The 19,746-nt window shown below is 50.0% G+C and overlaps 1 protein-coding gene across 2 annotated transcripts in view; it reads right to left on the bottom strand.

Moving 5' to 3' along the window:
• Positions 1–10,777: 10,777 nt before the first annotated feature.
• COG7 (component of oligomeric golgi complex 7) overlaps positions 10,778–19,746 on the bottom strand; it is a 47,863-nt gene continuing 38,894 nt past the window's right edge. For both annotated transcript variants that reach the window (XM_070760911.1, XM_070760912.1), the window contains exons 11-18: positions 19,332–19,448; positions 16,652–16,717; positions 16,358–16,532; positions 15,198–15,335; positions 14,566–14,649; positions 13,939–14,053; positions 12,186–12,329; positions 10,778–11,129 (exon numbers count right to left, since the gene is read on the bottom strand). In XM_070760911.1, coding sequence (XP_070617012.1) covers positions 10,963–11,129; positions 12,186–12,329; positions 13,939–14,053; positions 14,566–14,649; positions 15,198–15,335; positions 16,358–16,532; positions 16,652–16,717; positions 19,332–19,448 — 1,006 coding nt within the window. In that variant the 3' untranslated portion in view covers positions 10,778–10,962. The remainder of the gene's footprint in view (positions 11,130–12,185; positions 12,330–13,938; positions 14,054–14,565; positions 14,650–15,197; positions 15,336–16,357; positions 16,533–16,651; positions 16,718–19,331; positions 19,449–19,746) is intronic.

Below are 19,746 nucleotides of genomic sequence, written 5' to 3'. Positions count from 1 at the left end.
TAGACGAGGCCTTCCTGGCCCTGCCTGCGCCTGCTTTCTGGAAGAGGCGGCTGGTGGGCAGGCAGCTCCCTGGAGGGTCCGATGCCCCATGTCAGACTTCACTGGAGCTGATCTGCGAGAAGAAGGGAGTCACTGCAAAGAAATGGGCTGTTATGGAAATCACAAAGCTTTGTCATCGAATAAACCCCCTTTGGGTGAAAACCAGGCTCCCTCGGCCACCTCCCTGCCCTCCCCCCTTACTGTGTGTTCTGTCGGGCTCTCTGGTAGACTCCTCCCAAAAATTCACAGGTACAAATTTCAGACACACACACGTTTGAAAATTCAAAACAATGTTATTTATAAGGAAAATTCACTTAAACTAAGCCCTCTTTTGATATAGCAAAGAGCACTCGTCTCCAAACAGACTGGTAATTTGTACAAGTCCCTTATCAGTTCTGTGATACTTAGCTTGCAGCTGTGAGGCAATTCACAATCCTCCTTCTTTCACAAAGTGACACACACTTTGCTCTGGTTTAGTTTCAAAGCGGGGAAAAATCAGCACACAAAAGGTCAAAGTCAGTAAAGCAGTCACGAAACACAACGATCAGATAATCGTCCACAATGGCCAAACCCACAGGCTGCTATTTATAGCAGCCTCACTAATTACCACAGCCCCACCCAACCACAGGTGGCCTCATTTTCTTTGATAATAATCTCTGTTGTTGTTGCCTATGCATCGCTCTCCTCATGCGTGGCTGTATCATTAACTCTTGTTCTGAATCCAAGGAGGAGCTAGATAATTGCTCTCCTTCTGAGCTGTCTGCCACACTCTCCTCCTCCCTGTCACTCATGTCTTCTTGGGCAGAGGAGCCTTCATCAGCAGATTCCACCGGGGGCAAAACAGGCCTGCAGCATGTGGATGTCTCCCCCACATCCACAGTCCTTGGGGCAGGAGCTGAGCCAGAGCTAACACAACACTGTGGGGAGCACAAAACTCTTCGTCTCACAGGACAAGGAGTCAGAGGGGCCGAGGAGGAAGGTGCCAGATGCTTTTTACAGAGTTTGATGCTTGTGGGCAGGGAGGGTTATGAAAAACTGGCGACAGGTTTTCAATGGTGGGAGTATGAATGGTAGATTTGGCCCACCTGACGCTCAAGAGGCGGGAGGGGATGGGGCATCGATCTCTGGGATGGCAGAGGGTCGGAATATTCCTGTGTTGCTGGGGAGAGGCAGATATGGCGGGGGCCGCGGAGTTAGCCGTTCCAGGGGAACGAGGGACCGTTGCTTAATAACGATCCCTTGTTCTGGCTCCGTGAGCCCAATCTTGGGTACTGGTGATGAGTGTAACTCTGGCCCTGGACTCAGGTTGCTGCTGCTTAATGCCAGGTCGGTGGTAAACAAAGCTCTCCTCATCCGGGATCTGATCCTGGATGAGGAGGCCGACCTGGCATGTATTACTGAAACCTGGCTGGGCCCAGAGGGAGGTGTTCCTCTCTCTGAAATTTGCCCAGCTGGGTTTCAGATATGGCATCAACCTCGACCCCAGGGAAGGGGGGGAGGAGTGGCTATTATAGCCAGGGAGAGCCTTTGCCTACGTGGACTCATTGCTCCGGAAATTGCGGGTTGCGAGTCACTCTTGATGAAGTTGGACCTAGGGGTTCAGGTGGGCTTATTTCTCACGTACCTGCCTCCCAGCTGCGTGTCAAAAGCCCTGCCTGTGCTACTCGAGGAGGTAGCCGGGTTGGCGGTGGAGTTCCCCAGACTTATTGTCTTGGGGGACTTCAACCTGCCGTCACTCGGCGAAACCTCTGGGTTGGCACAGGAGTTCATGGCCACCATGACAGCCATGGACCTGACTCAAGTAGTACGGGGTCCGACTCATGAGGGGGGGCACGCACCCGACATGGTATTCCTTTCTGAGCAACTGAGTAATGGTCTGAGACTAAGGGGCTTAGAAGCAGTGCCTTTGTCATGGTCAGACCATTTTCTACTACGGCTTGACTTCCTGGCTCCAATCCTTCCCCGCAGGGAGGCGGAACCAATTAAGATGTTCCGCCCCAGACGCCTGATGGACCCAGAGGGCTTTCAGACGGCGCTTGGGGTTATACCAGAGGCACTTGTCCACAGTTCGGCAGAGTCTCTTGCGAAAGCCTGGAATGAGGCTGCAGCAGAGGCCCTTGACCGGATTGCGCCTTTGCGAACTCTCCGTGGCGCTAGACCCCGTAGAGCTCCATGGTTCAACGAGGAGCTCCGGGAGTTGAAACGCCAGAAGAGACGTCTAGAGAAGCGATGGAGGAAGAGTAGGTCTGAATCTGATCGAACACTTGTAAGAGCTTTTATTAAGACTTACAAAGTGGCGCTCAAGGCGGCAAGATGCGCGTACCATGCCGCCTTGATTGCATCAGCGGAATCCCGCCCGGCCGCTCTGTTTAGGGTGACCCGCTCCCTTCTTAATCAGGGGGGAGCTGGGGAGCCCTTGCAGAGTAGTGCCGAGGACTTTAACTCGTTTTTCGCTGATAAAGTCGCTCGGATTCGGGCCGACCTCGACTCCAATTGTATAGCAGAGTCGACTGACAACGAGTCAGTCGAGGTGACTGGGGCACGTACTTGTCCACCTGTCTGGGAAGAGTTTGATCTGGTGACACCTGATGAAGTGGACAAGGCCATTGGAGCTGTGAGTTCCTCCACCTGTTTACTGGATCCGTGTCCCTCCTGGTTGGTCTCGGCCAGCAGGGAGGTGACACGGAGCTGGGCCCAGGAGATTACCAACGCTTCCTTGGGGAGGGGAGTTTTTCCATCACTCTATAAAGAAGCGCTTGTGCGCCCCCTCCTCAAGCCCTCCCTGGACCCAGCTGTGCTTAATAACTACCGTCCAGTCTCCAACCTTCCCTTTATGGGGAAGGTTGTTGAGAAGGTGGTGGCACTCCAGCTCCAGCGGTCCTTGGAAGAAGCCGATTATCTAGGTCCCCAGCAGTCGGGTTTCAGGCCCGGTTACAGCACGGAAACCGCTTTGGTCGCGTTGATGGATGATCTCTGGCGGGCCCGGGACAGGGGTTTATCCTCTGTCCTGGTGCTCCTTGACCTCTCAGCGGCTTTCGATACCATCGACCATGGTATCCTTCTGCGCCGGCTGGAGGGGTTGGGAGTGGGAGGCACTGTTCTTCAGTGGTTCTCCTCCTACCTCTCTGGCCGGTTGCAGTCGGTGTTAGTGGGGGGACAGAGGTCGACTCCTAGGTCTTTCCCTTGTGGGGTGCCTCAGGGGTCGGTCCTCTCCCCCCTGCTATTTAACATCTACATGAAACCGCTGGGTGAGATCATCCAAGGACATGGGGTGAGGTATCATCAATATGCCGATGATACCCAGCTTTACATCTCCACCCCATGCCCAGTCAACGAAGCGGTGGAAGTGATGTGCCGGTGCCTGGAGGCTGTTGGGGCCTGGATGGGTGTCAACAGACTCAAACTCAACCCGGATAAGACGGAGTGGCTGTGGGTTTTGCCTCCCAAGGACAACTCCATCTGTCCGTCCATTACCCTGGGGGGGGAATTATTGACCCCCTCAGAGAGGGTCCGCAACTTGGGCGTCCTCCTCGATCCACAGCTCACATTAGAACAACATCTCGCAGCTGTGGCGAGGGGGACATTTGCCCAGGTTCGCCTGGTGCACCAGTTGCGGCCCTATCTGGACCGGGACTCACTGCTCACAGTCACTCATGCCCTCATCACCTCGAGGTTCGACTACTGTAATGCTCTCTACATGGGGCTACCTTTGAAAAGTGTTCGGAAACTCCAGATCGTGCAGAATGCAGCTGCGAGAGCAGTCATGGGCTTACCCAGGTATGCCCATGTTTCACCATCACTCCGCAGTCTGCACTGGCTGCCGATCAGTTTCCGGTCACAATTCAAAGTGTTGGTTATGACCTTTAAAGCCCTTCATGGCACTGGACCAGAATATCTCCGAGACCGCCTCCTGCCGCACGAATCCCAGCGACCAATTAGGTCCCACAGAGTGGGCCTTCTCCGGGTCCCGTCAACTAAGCAATGTCGGTTGGCGGGCCCCAGGGGAAGAGCCTTCTCTGTGGCGGCACCGGCCCTCTGGAACCAACTCCCCCCGGAGATTAGAACTGCCCCTACTCTTCCTGCCTTCCGCAAACTTCTTAAAACCCACCTTTGCCGTCAGGCATGGGGGAATTGAAACATCCCCCCCCCTGGGCACGTTGAATTTATATATGGTATGCTTGTGTGTGAGTCTGTTAGTTTGTGGGGGTTTTTAAATCTTTAAAAATTTTAAATTGTTGATTACTTATGATTTGTCTTTTTACATGTTGTGAGCCGCCCCGAGTCTTCGGAGAGGGGCGGCATACAAATCCAAGTAATAAATAAATAAAATAATAAATTGGTCGGCTTGCTGCCCATCCCCCTAGGCCAGGCATAGGCAATGATTGTGGACTTCAAGTCCCAGAATTCCTGAGCCAATCATGCTAGCTCAGGAATTCTGGAAGTTGAAGTCCACATGTCATAGAAGAGCCAACTTTGCCTACGCCTGGCCTAGGCCAGTGGTTCTCAACCTTTCTAATGCCGCAACCCCCCTTAATGCAGTTCCTCATGTTGTGGTGACCCCCAACCATAAGTCTAGCGCCGTTTCTCCCTACAGCTTTAAGCTGATTGGCAGGAAGGTCACTGTAAACGCTTGATTGGTCAGATTGTCAAAATATGTTCCATGGCGTTAGAACAGAAACTTTAGTTCCTAACACTAGGGGGAATTTGTCTTTTTCCCAGGGTCTTAGGTGACCCCTGTGAAACGGTCGTTCAACCCCAAAAGGGGTCCTGATCCCTGTTGTGGTTGGCTCTGGCCCAGCTCCTGCCCCAGGGAATGTGGAGGTGGATGCAGGGGAAACGTCAACATGTCCTAGGCCTGTTTTGTTGCCGGCAGAGACAGGTAGTGCAGTTTCCTCGGACAAAGAAGAAGGTGGGAGTGACTTGGAAGAGGGGGACTTAGCACACAGCCTAGGAAGCCAATCTTCCTTATCTTCGGTCGATTTGGATGAGGAAGTCTTGGACCCACACAGAAACAAAGTTATCCATAGAAAAGACCAATTGAGGACATATTACAGGAGATAAGAGAGGCCGTCTATGTTTGGGTGGGGCTCCAGTAATTAGAGCTGCTGAAATAAATAGCAGCGTGTTAGTTTGGCCGTTGTGGAAGATTATCTGATCGCAGTTCTTCAGGATCGTGCCTCGCTGTTTCTGAATGTTTATGGATTTTTCATGCCTTTGACACCAAAGCAAAGTAAAGTGAGTCTTTCACTTCGTTGGAAGAAGGAGGGCTGTGACGTTTCTTCACAGCTACTAGCTAAGTACTTAAGAATCCCTGGGCTTCACAGAAGGAAATCAAGGAGAGAAGCAACCTACAACTAAGGAGAAACTCCTTAAAAGTGAGACCGGTGGAATAGCTTGCCTCCAGAAATTGTGGGTGCTCCATCACTGGAGGCTTTCAAGAAGAATCCAGGCAGCCATTTGTCTGAAATGCTATATGGCAGTGATGGCAAACCTTGTTTGGCTCGGGTGCCAAAAGCGTGCGTGCTTCCAGACATCTGGCAGATCCTTTGGGCTGTTTATTCACTCTCCCCAGGGTTCAGGAAAGCCTCCTGAAGTTTGAGGACTAAGAAAAACGGGCCAACGAACCAACTGGAAAGTCATTCCGTTTGGGCCGTTGGGCTGTTTTTCGCCATCCGCAAGGCTCAGGCGGCTTGAAAAGGGCTGAAAATCAGCTGGCCAGCGCACACATGTGCCCTGGAGCTGACATAGGGCAACGCCTCGCATGACCTGAGATGTGACGCATGTGGTGTAGATTCGCCATCCCTGGTAGAGGGTCTCCTGCTTGAGCAGGGGGCTGGGCTAGAAGACCCCCAAGGTCCTTCCCAGCATTATTCTGTCCGTTTTGATCAGCACAGCTCTTCCTGGATCAGTGGCCTCCGTATCCTTGGCCACCGTCAACTTCAGAACAATGCGAGGGGGAGGGAAAAAATCCCCTCTTGAAAGGCTACTCGCTTGTGTTCTCCTCCAGAGTGAGTTTGCAGGCAAAAATGCTGCCTTTCCAGTCCTTGCCCAGGCACACTCGTTTGAATCAGGGCACACCCGCAGCAGAGCCCTTGGGCCGTTGCACTGTCAATGCTTGCCACGTTCTGGGCTGAAGGGCAGCTCACACAGGCAGTTGCTCCCACATCAGTAGGTCCTAAAGACCCAGAATTGCTGTTGAGCCAGGAATCTGCCGTGTTGCTCTTACATTCAGCGGAAAGCAGGACTCGTCTGCCGCATAGATCGCGCTTTTACCTTTCCAAAAGCATTTTTGGCAGAGAATGATCCTAAATGCTCCTGAGGAAGCGGAGGGAAAGGTTTGGTTAAAATGACCATGGAGTTCAAGGGTACAAATAGCAAAGAATTCGATGAGATATGGAAAAAACTGGATGGATGGAGGAAAGAAAACGGGTAATATGACACAAGGTAGTTGTACTGGTAAAATAGATAAATACATACACATGACATAGACAAGGAGTAAGGGAACATAAATACCAATGAGCCAGGGTGGTGCAGCAGGTAGAGTGCAGTACTGCAGGCCACTAAAGCTGACTGTAGATCTGTAGGTCAGCGGTTCAAATCTCATCACTGGCTCAAGGTTGACTCAGCCTTCCATCCTTCCAAAGTGGGTAAAATGAGGACCCGGATTGTGGGGACAATATGCTGGCTCTGTTAAAAAGTGCTACTGCTAACATGTTGTAAGCCGCCCTGAGTCTAAGGAGAAGGGCGGCATAAAAATCGAATAAATAAATAAATGGATAAGCAATAATAGCTTCTGACATATTAACTTCTGTATCTATTTCTCAAGGCTACTCAGCGATATTTTTATACACTTATAAGTATAATTAACTACTACTAATCTACTGTATTTTACTTACCACACTTATCCTATCCCTTTGAATAATAAATATTATACACTGCTCAAAAAAATAAAGGGAACCCTTAAACAACACAATATAACTCCAAGTAAATGAAACTTCTGTGAGATCAAACTGTCCACTTAGGAAGCGACACTGACTGACAATCCATTTCACATGCTGTTGTGCACATTCAGCTTTGTACAGAACAAAGGATTCAATCAGAATATTCCATTCATTCAGATCTAGGATGTGTTCTTTTGAGTGTTCCCTTTATTTATTTTTTGAGCAGTGTATATATAGATATGTTAATCAGGAATGTAATAGAATGGCTTATGGTTTGTAAATGAGAAATGTGAACAATATTTGTTGCAGTCTTTTGTATTTCTGTAAAAACCAATAAATAAACTTAAAAAAATAATAAATGGAGAAGTTAAATGAGGGGATGCCCACCCTCTTGGCAAACTGGCTCCTGGCATGGAGCTGAGTGAAGGGCCTGTCCCGGGTTGGCCCCAAGAGCGGTTAATCTCTCCGAGTCTCCGGAGAGGGGTGGCATACAAATCCAATAAATATAAATAAATAAATAAATAATGCAGGCACTGCCAGCCATCAGACCCCCAACCAAGAACTGAACAAGCCACACACAACCAGGCACTACACAAATAGCCCACAGAGAAAGAACAGCCCAAGGCACACAAACACCCCTGCTACGGAGGCCTTCCCTGAGGATGGGCTCCAGCCAGAGGGGGGCTGCTAAGGTGGAAGGGTGACGTGTGCTCGTGCCCCCCCCCCCGGCTCTGAGTGCTGGTGGAGTCCAGCAATATCGCTACTGCACCTGGGCAGGTAGAAAAATCTCACGCAGGTGCCGTAGCAGAATTGCACTGGACTCCGCTAGCACTCAGAGCCACGGGGGGCGAGCACACGTCACCCTTCCACCTTAGCAGCCCACCTCTGGTCGCAGGAATCCCCCCCAAGAAACTTTGGCCCAGTCCCCCTCTGTCAAGCCTGCCCCACAGGGCATTCCGTGGGGAAAACCAGAGGGAGGGAGGTTTTTGTGCATTGCCTTGAGCTCCTGGAGGAAAGGTAAGGCAGTAAAAGAAACCGAGTTACTAAAGAAGCAAGTAAAAAAAACCACAACCAAATAGACAAATAGACAATAAAAAAACCCACAACCAAATAATATATAGAAGGGGAGGACTGCAGAGAATTTGGGAGGCTTGGACTGGCCGAGAGGTTGGGGAAGGGGGCTTTCTGCTGCTGCACAGCTGGCATGATCAGCAGCTGAGTAGCCTAACCCCCCTATGCCCCCCCCATAGATGGATCGCCGGCGCTTCCGTTCCTGGGTGAAAAGAGAGCAAAGCCAGGAGGGGTTTCGGGGAGGAAGCTCTCGAAGGGGAGGGGGAAGGTCCCATTTTGGGCCACTGCAAACTCTCCCACCCAGATCTGAGCAGGGAGTGAGCTCATAAACCTGGGAACCAAAGGGGAGAAGGGCCTGGCCAAGGAAGCCGTTCTAGGTGGCTGGATCCAGCTCAGGCCGCTTCTCGTGCCTCCACTGGGGCAAGAGGCTTTGGCCCACAAGCTGCACCGTGGGGAACAAGGCAGGCTCTGCAGCCTGCAGGGTCAGCCACCCACCCACCCCGCCCTTCCCAAGAACAATGCCTGGCTCAGCCTCGGAGGAGGGAAGGTCCAAGCTACCCCTAGAGAAGCACCAGAGGGACCTGGGCAGAACAGCAGCCAGCTTCTTTCCTAGGCTCAGACCCCATGAGCTCCTCCTCCTCCCCAAATCTCCCTGCCCAAAGCTGCCTCTGGCCAGGTGAGATTCAGGCCAAGGAGGGGGTTCACGGAGGGGAGGGGGGCATTCCTGGACTGTCCGCCGGCTGCACCACCCTGCAGATGAGCGGCTGGGAGGGTCGAGGCCAACTTTATTTGTCCAATACACCATACATATTGAAGAGAACAGACATGTAGTAATGTATATAAAGAAAAGGATAGAAGATATAAAAATAGAGAAGATATATGAAAGGAAGAAAAGATATATGAGATAAAGGAGAGACAATTGGACAGGGGACGAAAGGCACACTAGTGCACTTATGCACACCCTTCCCAGCGTGTCCCAGATTCGGTGACGTCAGGCCTTAATGAGGGCCTTGGGGAACCCAGAGATGCCCGCTTGGCCAAGCTGGATTGCTCCGGAGGGAGGGAGGAACGCAAATGCTTGGCTGTACAGAGTTCACTCAGCCGCAGCCTCCCGACAGCACCTGCAGACCGGTTCTTGGCATCTTTTGGAGGCCCTGCAGGCTCTCGGTCCTTAAGAACATCAGAAGAGCCCTGCTGAATGGGGCCAAAGCCCATGGAGTCCAGCATTCTGTGTCCCACAGTGGCCCACCAATTGTCCGTGGGGATCTTGAGCAGAAAGAGAAGGCAAGACCCTCCCTTTCCCCTGAGCCCCAACAATGGTACCCAAGGGAACCCTGCCTACCTCAACCAACATAGAGGCAGCACATGGACATCCATTTCAATAACCACCTATGATACACTTGGTATCCATGAATCTGTCTAATCCCACTTTGAAGCTACCCAGGCTGACAGCTGTCAAGACCTCTTTTGGAAGGGAATTCTATCAACCAACGACCCTCTGGGTGAAGAAATATTTCCCTTTATTTGTCCTCGCTTTCTTACCTGTGAGCTTTAGGGAGTGCTCCCTCTTCCTAGTATTGTGTGATAGAGAAAAGAATTGTTCTCTATCCACCTTTTCTATCCCATGCATGATTTTATACCCTTCGATCAAGTCACCCCTTAAACGCCGCCTTTCAAGGCTGAAGAGACCAAGGCGTTGCAACCTGGTTTCATAAGGGAGGGGCTCCATTTCCTTGATCATATCTATTGCCCTTTTTTGCACCTTTTCCAGTTCCATTATATCCTTCTTGAAGTGCGGTGACCAGAACTGTACACAGGACTCCAAGTGTGGCCTCACCATCGATTTGTACAGAGGCAAAACAACACTTACTGACTTATTTTCTATTCCCTTCCTAATGGTGCCAAGCATGGAGTTTGCTATTTTTACTGCTGCTGTGCACTGGGTTGACATCTTCATTGAGCAGTCCTCCAAAACCCCAAGTTCCCCTTCTTGGGTTATCTCAGAAAGCTTGGTCCCCATCAGTTGGTAGGTATAATTGGGGTTCTTTGCCCCGATATGCATAACTTTGCACTTGTTTAGGTTGAAATGCATTTGCCCTTGAGCAAGGGGCCCTTCTCTGAGGGGCCCCGGTGACCTCGTGCTCTGAGACCAGCCGGTCCCCAGGAGAAGACAAGAAGCAGAGAAACAACTAGGCCTCCTTCCCCACCACCATTCCTCAGTCCGGCCATTCTGCTTAGCCGACCCGGTTGACTTCCATGGGATCCTGGTTGGACCCCAATTCTGAGGCTGCCCCAGTCGGGACTCTCCTGCCCTGGGGCCTGATTCCAGCAGGAGGGCCAGGTTGACTGCAGAAGCGTCCTTGGACCAGCTATCAAGAAAGGGGGGACATGATTGAAACATTTAAATAGGTTAAAGGGTGAAATAAGGTTCAGGAGGGAAGTGTTTTTAATAGAAAAGTGAACACGAGAACAAGGGGGCACAATCTGAGGTCAGTTGGGGGAAAGATCAGAAGCAACGTGAAAAAAATGTTATTTGACTGAAAGAGTAGTAGATGCTTGGAACAAACTTCCAGCAGACATTGTTGGTAAATCCACAGCAACTGAATTTCAACGTGCCTGGGATAAACATAGATCCATCCTAAGATAAAATACAGGAAATAGTATCAGGGCAGACTTGAGGTCTTTTTCTGCTGTCATCTTCTATGTTTCTATCGGGAAGAGGCACCTTGTTTAGAGAGATTTATTGAGTATTTACAAAACTTGTCTGAACATACTCGTGTTTTCTCAGTCCTCCTCCCTCCCTCTACCATTGAGGGGTACACCAGGCACCCCTCGGGGCCCTGACAGTGTTATCTCTGGCCAGGTGCAGCAATGGGGGGGGGAGGCCTTCTTGAGCCAAGAAACCAACCGCTCAATAATCCAGGGCCCGCATGGCGGCAATTTTACTAGCCAGGCGGCGGGGAAAACTTCTGGCCGCCTGCTTGTAATCTTCCGGCTTGGTCTTCAGGAGGCTCCCTGTGTTCTGCAGGGTCTTAGAAGGCTGGAGGCCCAAAGCGTCCATCACGTTGGTTAAGTAATCTGCAAGAGAGACGAGAAGCATCTCAGATCTCAAATCACCAAGAAGTTGGGGGGGGGGGCATTTCCAGGACAGCAGCCAGAGCGCCCCCCGCCCCCCCAGCAGATGGGGCTGAAGCTTGAAAGGGCGGGGTGGGCTACAAGAAGATTCTTAAGGACTCAAAGGGGTTTTTTAAATGCCGTTCTTGGATTTTATTTATTTATTTTCTTTTATTTATTTATTTTGTCAAGTACGTATTGGCGATATACAAAGATATATTTATACAAATGATACTAGTAAGAGAGAAACATTAGGGCAGGGGATGGAAGGCACACTGGTGCATTTATGTACGCCCCTTACTGACCTCTTAGGAATTGGGAAAGGTCAACAGTGGATAGTTTAAGGGTGAAGTTTTGGGGGTTAGGTGATGAAACTACAGAGTCTGGTAGTGAGTTCCACGCATCAACTATTTGGTTACAAAAGTTGTATTTCCTGCAGTCGAGTTTAGAGCAGTTTCCTTTAAGTTTGTGTCTGTTGTGAGCTCGTGTGTTGCTGTGGTTGAAGCGGAAGTAGTCGTTGACAGAAAGGACGTTGTAGCAGATGATTTTATGGGCTATGCTTAGGTTGTGTTTAAAGCAACGTAGTTCTAAGCTTTCTAAACCTATGACTGTAAGTCCAGTTGTGTAGGGTATTCCATTGCGAGTGGAGGGCTCTTCTCGTGAAGTATCTCTGGACATTTTCTAGAGTGTTTATGTCCGAAATGCAGTGTGGGTTCCAAACAAATGAGCTGTATTCAAGGATTGGTCTGGCGAAAGTTTTGTATGCTCTGGTTAGTAGTGTGAGATTACCGGAGCAGAAACTACGGTAATCTCACACTATTAGATTTGAGATCCGGGGGGGCAGGTCAGCCAGAAAGAGCCCCCTAACCATGGGACCAATGAGCCGGTCAGCTGCCTTTCCCCTGGAAACCGGGCGGCCCAATGGCCAGGATGCTGGAATCTGGGTTCTGGGTTCTGAATCCCGCCCACACACAGGGCCTAACCTGGGTCTCTCTCCCCCCAAGCCTCCTCCTTCCTCACCAATATCCGTGGTCAGCTGCTTGGCGGAGTGTGGGGTGAGCTCAGGGATCTGCAGGATGACTTCGCAATACGTCTGCATGGTGGCCCTGGCCAGAGCACCCAGCCAATAGTCCGCCATGTTGTCCAGCTCGGGAACCTCATCGCCTGGGAGAAGGAAGAAGAGCCCTTAACGGATGCCAAGCAGCTGCAGGACGCTTATTCCACCAGAGGTAAATTGTGTCGCTGCCAGAGTTGGGCCGCTAAGGTGGGACGGTGATGCGTGCTTGCCCCCGGTGCTCTGAGTGCTAGCGGAGTCCAGCGCAATTGTGCTACTGCACCTGGGCAGGTAGCAAAATCGCGTGCGGACACACAGGTGCGCCCATGGCTTTGCTGGCAGGGGAATTCTGGGAGTTGAAGTCCACCAGGCTTAAAGCTGCCAAGGTTGGAGACCCCTGCTCTGCAACCTTCCGACCCTCCAGGCTGTTGCAAAACTCCCCACTGCCATCCTCACTCCCGGTATTATAGGATGGAGAACTCAGCTCCGTTGCTGCACCCACCACCCAAGGAGCCGAGCCCATCTCCTCCTGCAGGCAAGACCTTCAGCCGGCCCAGAAATGGGAGGAAGCCAAAACCCAACGGGGGAGCAGCAGGAAATGTCCAGCATGCCCTGGGGGGGTGGTCAGGAGAGGGGCAGGGGCTGAAATCTCTGAGCTACCTGAGGCCTCGAGACACTCCTTACCTGGGACTCCGTTGGCTAAAGGACCCAGGAGATCACCAAATGCCAGGATAGTGGTCACTGAGACAAGCAGCCATTTGGGTATCTCACTTAACTCCCACTTTGCTCAATGACCGAAATCCAAGTCCTAATTGGCTTTATAATTCAAGGACCCCCTCTACACAAAGGAATAATAATAATAATAATAATAATAATAATAATAATAATAATAATAATAACAACAACAACAACAACAACAACAACAATAAGAACAATAATAATAACAACAACTATTATTATTATTATTATTATTATTATTATTATTATTATTATTATTATTATTATTATGTCAGTACAACACAGCAAACGAGATCACTATGCTGGATTTCGTATGTCATCACCAGTCGGGCGCTTCCCAAGCACCTAGGACTGCGTGATGTAGTGGCGAATTACGTTTGCCAATCCCAGTAAAGCAGCCTTTTGCAATTGACAGATGGAGATTTTGTCAATTCCGATGGTTTTCAAATGTCCACTGAGATCCTTTGGCACTGCGCCCAGCGTGCCAAGTACCACTGGGACCACTTTCACGGGCTTATGCCAGAGTCGTTGCAGCTCGATTTTTAGATCTTCGTATTTCACTAATTTCTCTAGCTGCTTCTCCTCAATTCTGCTGTCTCCTGGGATTGCGATGTCGATGATCCATACTTTCTTTTTCTCCATGATCACAATGTCTGGTTGTTGTTGTTGTTATTATTATTATTATTATTTATTAGTTTTGTATGCCTCCCCTCTCCGAAGACTCGGGGCGGCTCACAACAACAATACATTATAATACAAATCTAATATTAAAAAGCCTGGGCCATGGGTGTACCTGCGTCTCTGCGCGCGATTTTGCCACCTGCCCAGGTGCAGTAGCAGAGTTGCGCTGGACTCCGCTAGCACTCAGAGCCCCAGGGGTGAGCACACCTCACCGTCCCACCTTAGCGGCCCACCTCTGGGTGCTGCCCACGTGATCCTCCCGGCCACTGCCTCTCTGGGCAAAAGCCCCCTCCCCTTCACCTGGCTCTGGAGGAAAGGGCAGCTTCCCAGCATGCAGGGCGAGTTCCAGCGCTACGTCTTCCTGGGTCACGAAGGGCTCCAGGTGAAGAGGGAGGGACATGATGTACTGGCCGATCTAGGGAGGGAAGGGAGGGGAGGAGAGCAAGGGGTCAGGCAGCCCCAGTCTTTCCCTGCAGGGAACGGGGGTCTCGTAAGCCCTGCCGATTCCCTCCTCCGTTTCTCCAGATGTGACCAGCGCATTCTTCTCCAGGGCCCAAGAGAGGGGCAGAGCCGAGCCTCTTGCGGCCTCCATGGGTCCCCCAGATTTCTCCTGTCCCCTCGGCCTTGGGGGGGACTTTTGGTAGCTCAAACCTCCCAGATCGTGAGCTGCCTCATCCATCGAGGCCTCTCTGCCTTGGTTCTGCAAAGGAATCCATCAGGACCCACCCCAGGGGCCACAACTCAGGGACCCCGGAAGCCCACGCCTCTTCCAGGCTGCCCAGTTATGCAAATCGCCCTCTCCTTGGTGCTGAAGAGCAGCTGCCAAATCAGGCCTCTGTCAGCCTTGCCTGAGAACAGCTGGAGAACCAGAGGCAAAAGAAGGACCCCCAGCAGCACCTGCCCTTCCTGGGCAAACCCTCCACCTACATTGCTGATGTACTCCAGGGGCGTCAGGCTGAAGTTGGGCAGGTCATCGGTGAGGATCTCGCCGGCACCACTTGCGCTCCAGCTCTGAGTCAAACATAGAAACATAGAAGATTGACGGCAGAAAAAGACCTCCTGGTCCATCTAGTCTGCCCTGATACTATTTCCTGTATTTGATCTTAGGATGGATCTATGTTTATCCCAGTCATGTTTAAATTCAGTGACTGTGGATTGACCAACCACGTCTGCTGGAAGTTTGTTCCAAGCATCTACTACTCTTTCAGTAAAATAATATTTTCTCACGTTGCTTCTGATCTTTCCCCCAACTCACCCTTGTTCTTGGGTTCACTTTCCTATTAAAAACACTTCCCTTTAGCCCTTTCACATATTTAAATGTTTCGATCATGTCCCCTCTTTCCCTTCTGTCCTCCAGACTATACAGATGGAGTTCATGGAGTCTTTCCTGATCAGTTTGATGCTTAAGATCTTCCACCATTTTTGTAGCCCGCCAAGGACGAGCAGAGAGGCAGAGCCTGACTTGTCACGCAGAGTGACCTTCCCTCTTTCCTCTCCCCGGTCCTTGTTCAGGGACTCTGTGGGGAAACCTCCCCCTCCACACCCGCCCGGCCGCTCACCTCCATCTTGGCCACCAAGAGGAGCTGCTGCTTGATGCGAAGGAAGACGGAGTCGAAGGCCAACTGGTGGGCCAGCTGGTTGAGCCGGGTGAAGGCAGAACGCGACGCGGAGAGCAGATTGTGGCTTGTCCCCTTCTCCTGCGGGGGGGGGGGGGGGCAAAGGGTGCAGTCAGGTCGGGCTCCTCTTGCTCCCCTCCAACTCCGCCTGAGTCGTCTCTCCCTCCCTCACAGCATCAGCAGGAGAGCAACATCCCATCTCAACATCACTCACTCACTCACTCTGTCTGTCTATTGGATTTATATGCCGCCCCTCTCCGAGGACTCAGGGCAGCTTACAACATATAAAAGAAACAATGATATACAAGAGTTAAATCCAATTAATTAAACTAAATAAGCTAATATAAAAACCCCAATTTAATTAAAACTAACCGTACCCATTCCAGCAACAATCACACATGACATTCGTCTAAGATCTAATCGCCCCAAGCCTGGTGATGAGTCTTAAGACTCTTGCAGAAGGCGAGGAGGGGGGGGGGGCAGCGCGAATCTCCAGGGGGAGCCGATTCATAGAAACATAGAAGACTGACGGCAGAAAAAGACCTCATGATCCATCTAGTCTGCCCTTATACTGTTTCCTGTATTTTATCTTAGGATGGATCTATGTTTATCCCAGGCATGTTTCAATTCAGTTCCTGTGGATTTACCAACCATGTCTGCTGGAAGTTTGTTCCAAGGATCTACTACTCTTTCAGTAAAATAATAGATTCCAGAGGGCCGGGCCCCCCACAGAGAAGGCTCTTCCCCTAGGCCGCGCCAAGCGACATTGTATGGCTGACGGGACCTGGAGAAGGCCAACTCTGTGGGACCTGACTGGTCGCTGGGACTCAGAGGGTTGACTGTAGCCAGAAGAGGAGGAGGAAGAGGAGGAAGAGGAGGGGCCCAACTCACCTTGAGTCCTGATGCAATCCTCCTCCCTCCCTCCCTCCCTCCCTCCTGGAGTCTGTCAGGGGACTGAAGCGCCTCCCTTCCTCTCACCCCATTGGGGGAAAAGCAAGCCGGGTCCCAGGAGCATCGAAGGCCCCAGGAAAAGCAGACACGCGCAGGGAGGGGCCCCTGCCACAGGCACACTCGGCCCACGGCGGCTCCTCCTCCGGGCCCACCTTGAGCGTGTAGAGGGTCTCCAGCAGGGCCGCGTACTCGGCCGGGCTCTCCTGCTGCAGGTAGCAGTGCTCCTGCCAGGGGTTCTTGCCGTGGCTCTGCTTTTCGGGGCTGCGCTCCTGGAGGCTGCAGGGACGGTAGGACTCCGAGAGGAACTTCCCCGCCGTGGAGAGGATCCTGCGAGCGGAGGCAGACAAGACGGCCTGAGACCCCTCAAAGCTTTGGGGAAGGGGAGAAGGACCGGCGGGAGGTGGGCCTGCCCCCCCCCCGAAGAGCAGCCGCCCAGCAAAGCTCACCTGTTGGCCAGTTGCTGCTCAAGGTCTCCACACTGTCGCAGGAGCTCCCCACAGGTGGTGATGATTCTGCAGGGAAAGAGACGCTGGTGGAATCGCTGGCCCAAAAGCCAATCATACCCATTCCAGCAACAATCACACCTGACATTTGTCAGCCACGGGGGCCAAGATCTAATCGCCCCAAGCCTGGTGACACGGATGAAGGCGAGGAGGGTGGGGGCAGCGCGAATCTCCAGGGCGAGCTGATTCCAGAGGGCCGGGGCCCTCACAGAGAAGGCTCTTCCCCTAGGCTGCACCAAGCAACATTGTATAGCTGACAGGACCTGGAGAAGGCCTCCTCCTCCCCTCCTCCTCCACAATAGCCCTGGGAGAGGATAGGTGGAGGGTCTCTCTTCTCCTACACCAGCGCTTCTCAATTATTTTCTCTTACGCCCCCCCAGGAAGAAGTAAACATTTCGTGCCCCTCCAACTCTCCGCTGGGACGATTGTTTGCACTATTCAGCACGTTTTCGCTGAAAAAACTCAAGTGGCTTATCAGCGTGATTGGGGTGTAATGCGTTTAAGTGACGCCTTGATTTATTTGGCTTCATAATAATAATAATAATTTATTAGATTTGTATGCCGCCCATTTGTATGTCCGCTGCCAACATTTTTAGACACATCGACCGGTCTTTCCTGGTCTCCCACCATAGTCCCAGTGAAGCCAAGCGCTATATACACTTCGTCATATTTCCCGGCGGTATTAGTCAAAAGGAACGAGATGGGAGAATTTAGAGAAATAAAAGAAGCAGCGAGAGAAAGCGCTCAGGCTTGATTGTGCAGAATTAGACAAATTAACACAAGGACTTAAAAGCAATGACAAATCTTGCTTATTACCACACTTGGGAGGAATTTTACATCTGGGTTGATAATAGGAGAAAGAATAGCTATAAATAATGTATATTAAGGTGTTAGACTTTGGAACTTTGAAACGAAGTTAAAATTAGATCTAGAATAGACTAGGATGTTAAATATCGCTTTATTGTTGGTGGTTATTCTTTTCAACATTTAAAAATTGAAAACAACCACTGTTGTTATAGGCCGTGAAAACATACAAGGAATGAACTGTTCTGAGCTACAGTTCGGGAGTGGGGGAGGGTTAGGGTTATGTTTTGTGATGTGTCATCTTGTAGTATAAGACACAAATGCATTTGAAGATGTAACCATATGATAAAATTCTTGATGTCTTTTTTAATGTGTATATATTCAATAAAATCTATATTTTTTTTTTTAAAAAAAGAAAGCGCTCAGGCGGTAATAGTCCCAGGCTGAAAGGATGCAACAAAATGGACAATACAAAATTGGTATCAGTACATGGTGGGTCATATTCAGTTTGAGATTATGGAGAAGAGGATGAATTCGGCCAATGAAACTGAGTTCTATCTCTTTTGATTAAAATAATGGAATGTGCAGAAATGTCCAAGTTAACAATGGAACTGCCAAATAGGGATGAGACAGATTTCTACAAGGCCTGGGACAAATGGTACCCTTGGTTTAAAAAAAAGAAATTACTTAAAAATTATTCATCAAGAAAAATACCCAACAAAAACAACTTGTAAAATCAGCAATCCCCATGACACGAATCATAACATCAAATTGGTACGACAAACTGTACATTTTGAACTATAAATAAACTGAATGAACAAACCCTTAAATCACTGATACGTATTGGCACTAGCAACTACGTCAAACACATATGGAGAAAACTTTAGGGAAATCTACACCACCTACATGTTTAAACCACAGTCCGCAAAGCATTGAACCCTCAGCTCTAACGCTGGCCCTCTACATTCCTCTTCTTACTACTCTTTTTTGCTCTAGTTTTCTATCCTTCCTCTCATATCATAGAAACATAGAAACATAGAAGACTGACGGCAGAAAAAGACCTCATGGTCCATCTAGTCTGCCCTTATACTATTTCCTGTATTTCATCTTACAATGGAGATATGTTTATCCCAGGCATGTTTAAATTCAGTTACTGTGGATTTACCAACCACGTCTGCTGGAAGTTTGTTCCAAGGATCTACCACTCTTTCAGTGAAATAATATTTTCTCACATTGCTTTTGATCTTTCCCCCAACTAACTTCAGATTGTGTCCCCTTGTTCTTGTGTTCACTTTCCTATTAAAAGTATCTCTTCCCCTTCTTCCCCAATCCCCCTCCCCTTCTTCTTCCCTCCTTCCCCACCTATGCGTACTAGATAAGTAAATTATCATTGCTAGAATGTACATTACATATATTCCCTTTGCTTTTCTGTACCATTTTTAACGTATATATTCAATAAATATATTATTTTTAAAAAAAGAAACTGAGTTGTGGGAACTGATGGGACAATGGGACAAAGTAAGAGGACATGTGGTCAGTAGAATTCGAGACCAAGCTATAAAGAATAAATTGGAGTTACTACTTTATAATATGTGAATAGATATATTGCTCTTGAGTTAAAACGGTATATAGAAAATTACCCCCCATTTTGGTGGAGGGGTATGAATGTTGTCTGGTGGCGGGCACTTTGAACATTGAGAACATTGTTATATGTTGTGTGTGTGTTCTATTGTTACTGATATTATAAAAATTAATACAGATATTTATATACATATATAAAAAAAGAAACGCCTTTTGCATAAGGAGATCTTTCTCTCACCGAATCGCATTCTGAAAAGCGGTCCAGTCTTCCTGGAAGTGGGAATCGGACGGGAGGTCATCCAGTCGGCATTTCTTCCTGATGGACTGCAGGGCATTACTGAAGTCCAAGACGTATCTAAGGAAGGGTCGGAGAAGATAAGAGCTGGCCAGAAGCCAGAGGGCCCTGCGGCTGAAGACTTCCGTGCCGGCACTGGGAAGACCCGAGGGGACCAAGGCAATTCTTCCCTTGAGGCTGGCCAGCCTCCCTTCTGCACTGGTGAACCCCTGAGGGCCTGGGAGGGTGGGGAAGGGGCAGCAGAGGGTACTGGACATTTCCTCCTGTGGCTGCAGAGTCCTAACTCACCCCCAGCCTGAACATAAGAAGAGCCCTGCTGAAATAATCCATGGAGTCCAGCATTCTGTGTCCCACAGTG

This window comes from Erythrolamprus reginae, chromosome 9, assembly GCF_031021105.1.
Source record: "Erythrolamprus reginae isolate rEryReg1 chromosome 9, rEryReg1.hap1, whole genome shotgun sequence".
In the NCBI taxonomy this organism is placed as follows: Eukaryota; Metazoa; Chordata; class Lepidosauria; order Squamata; family Dipsadidae; genus Erythrolamprus; species Erythrolamprus reginae.
Note: the sequence above shows the minus strand (reverse complement) of the source record. Positions and strands in the feature narration are given on the sequence as shown.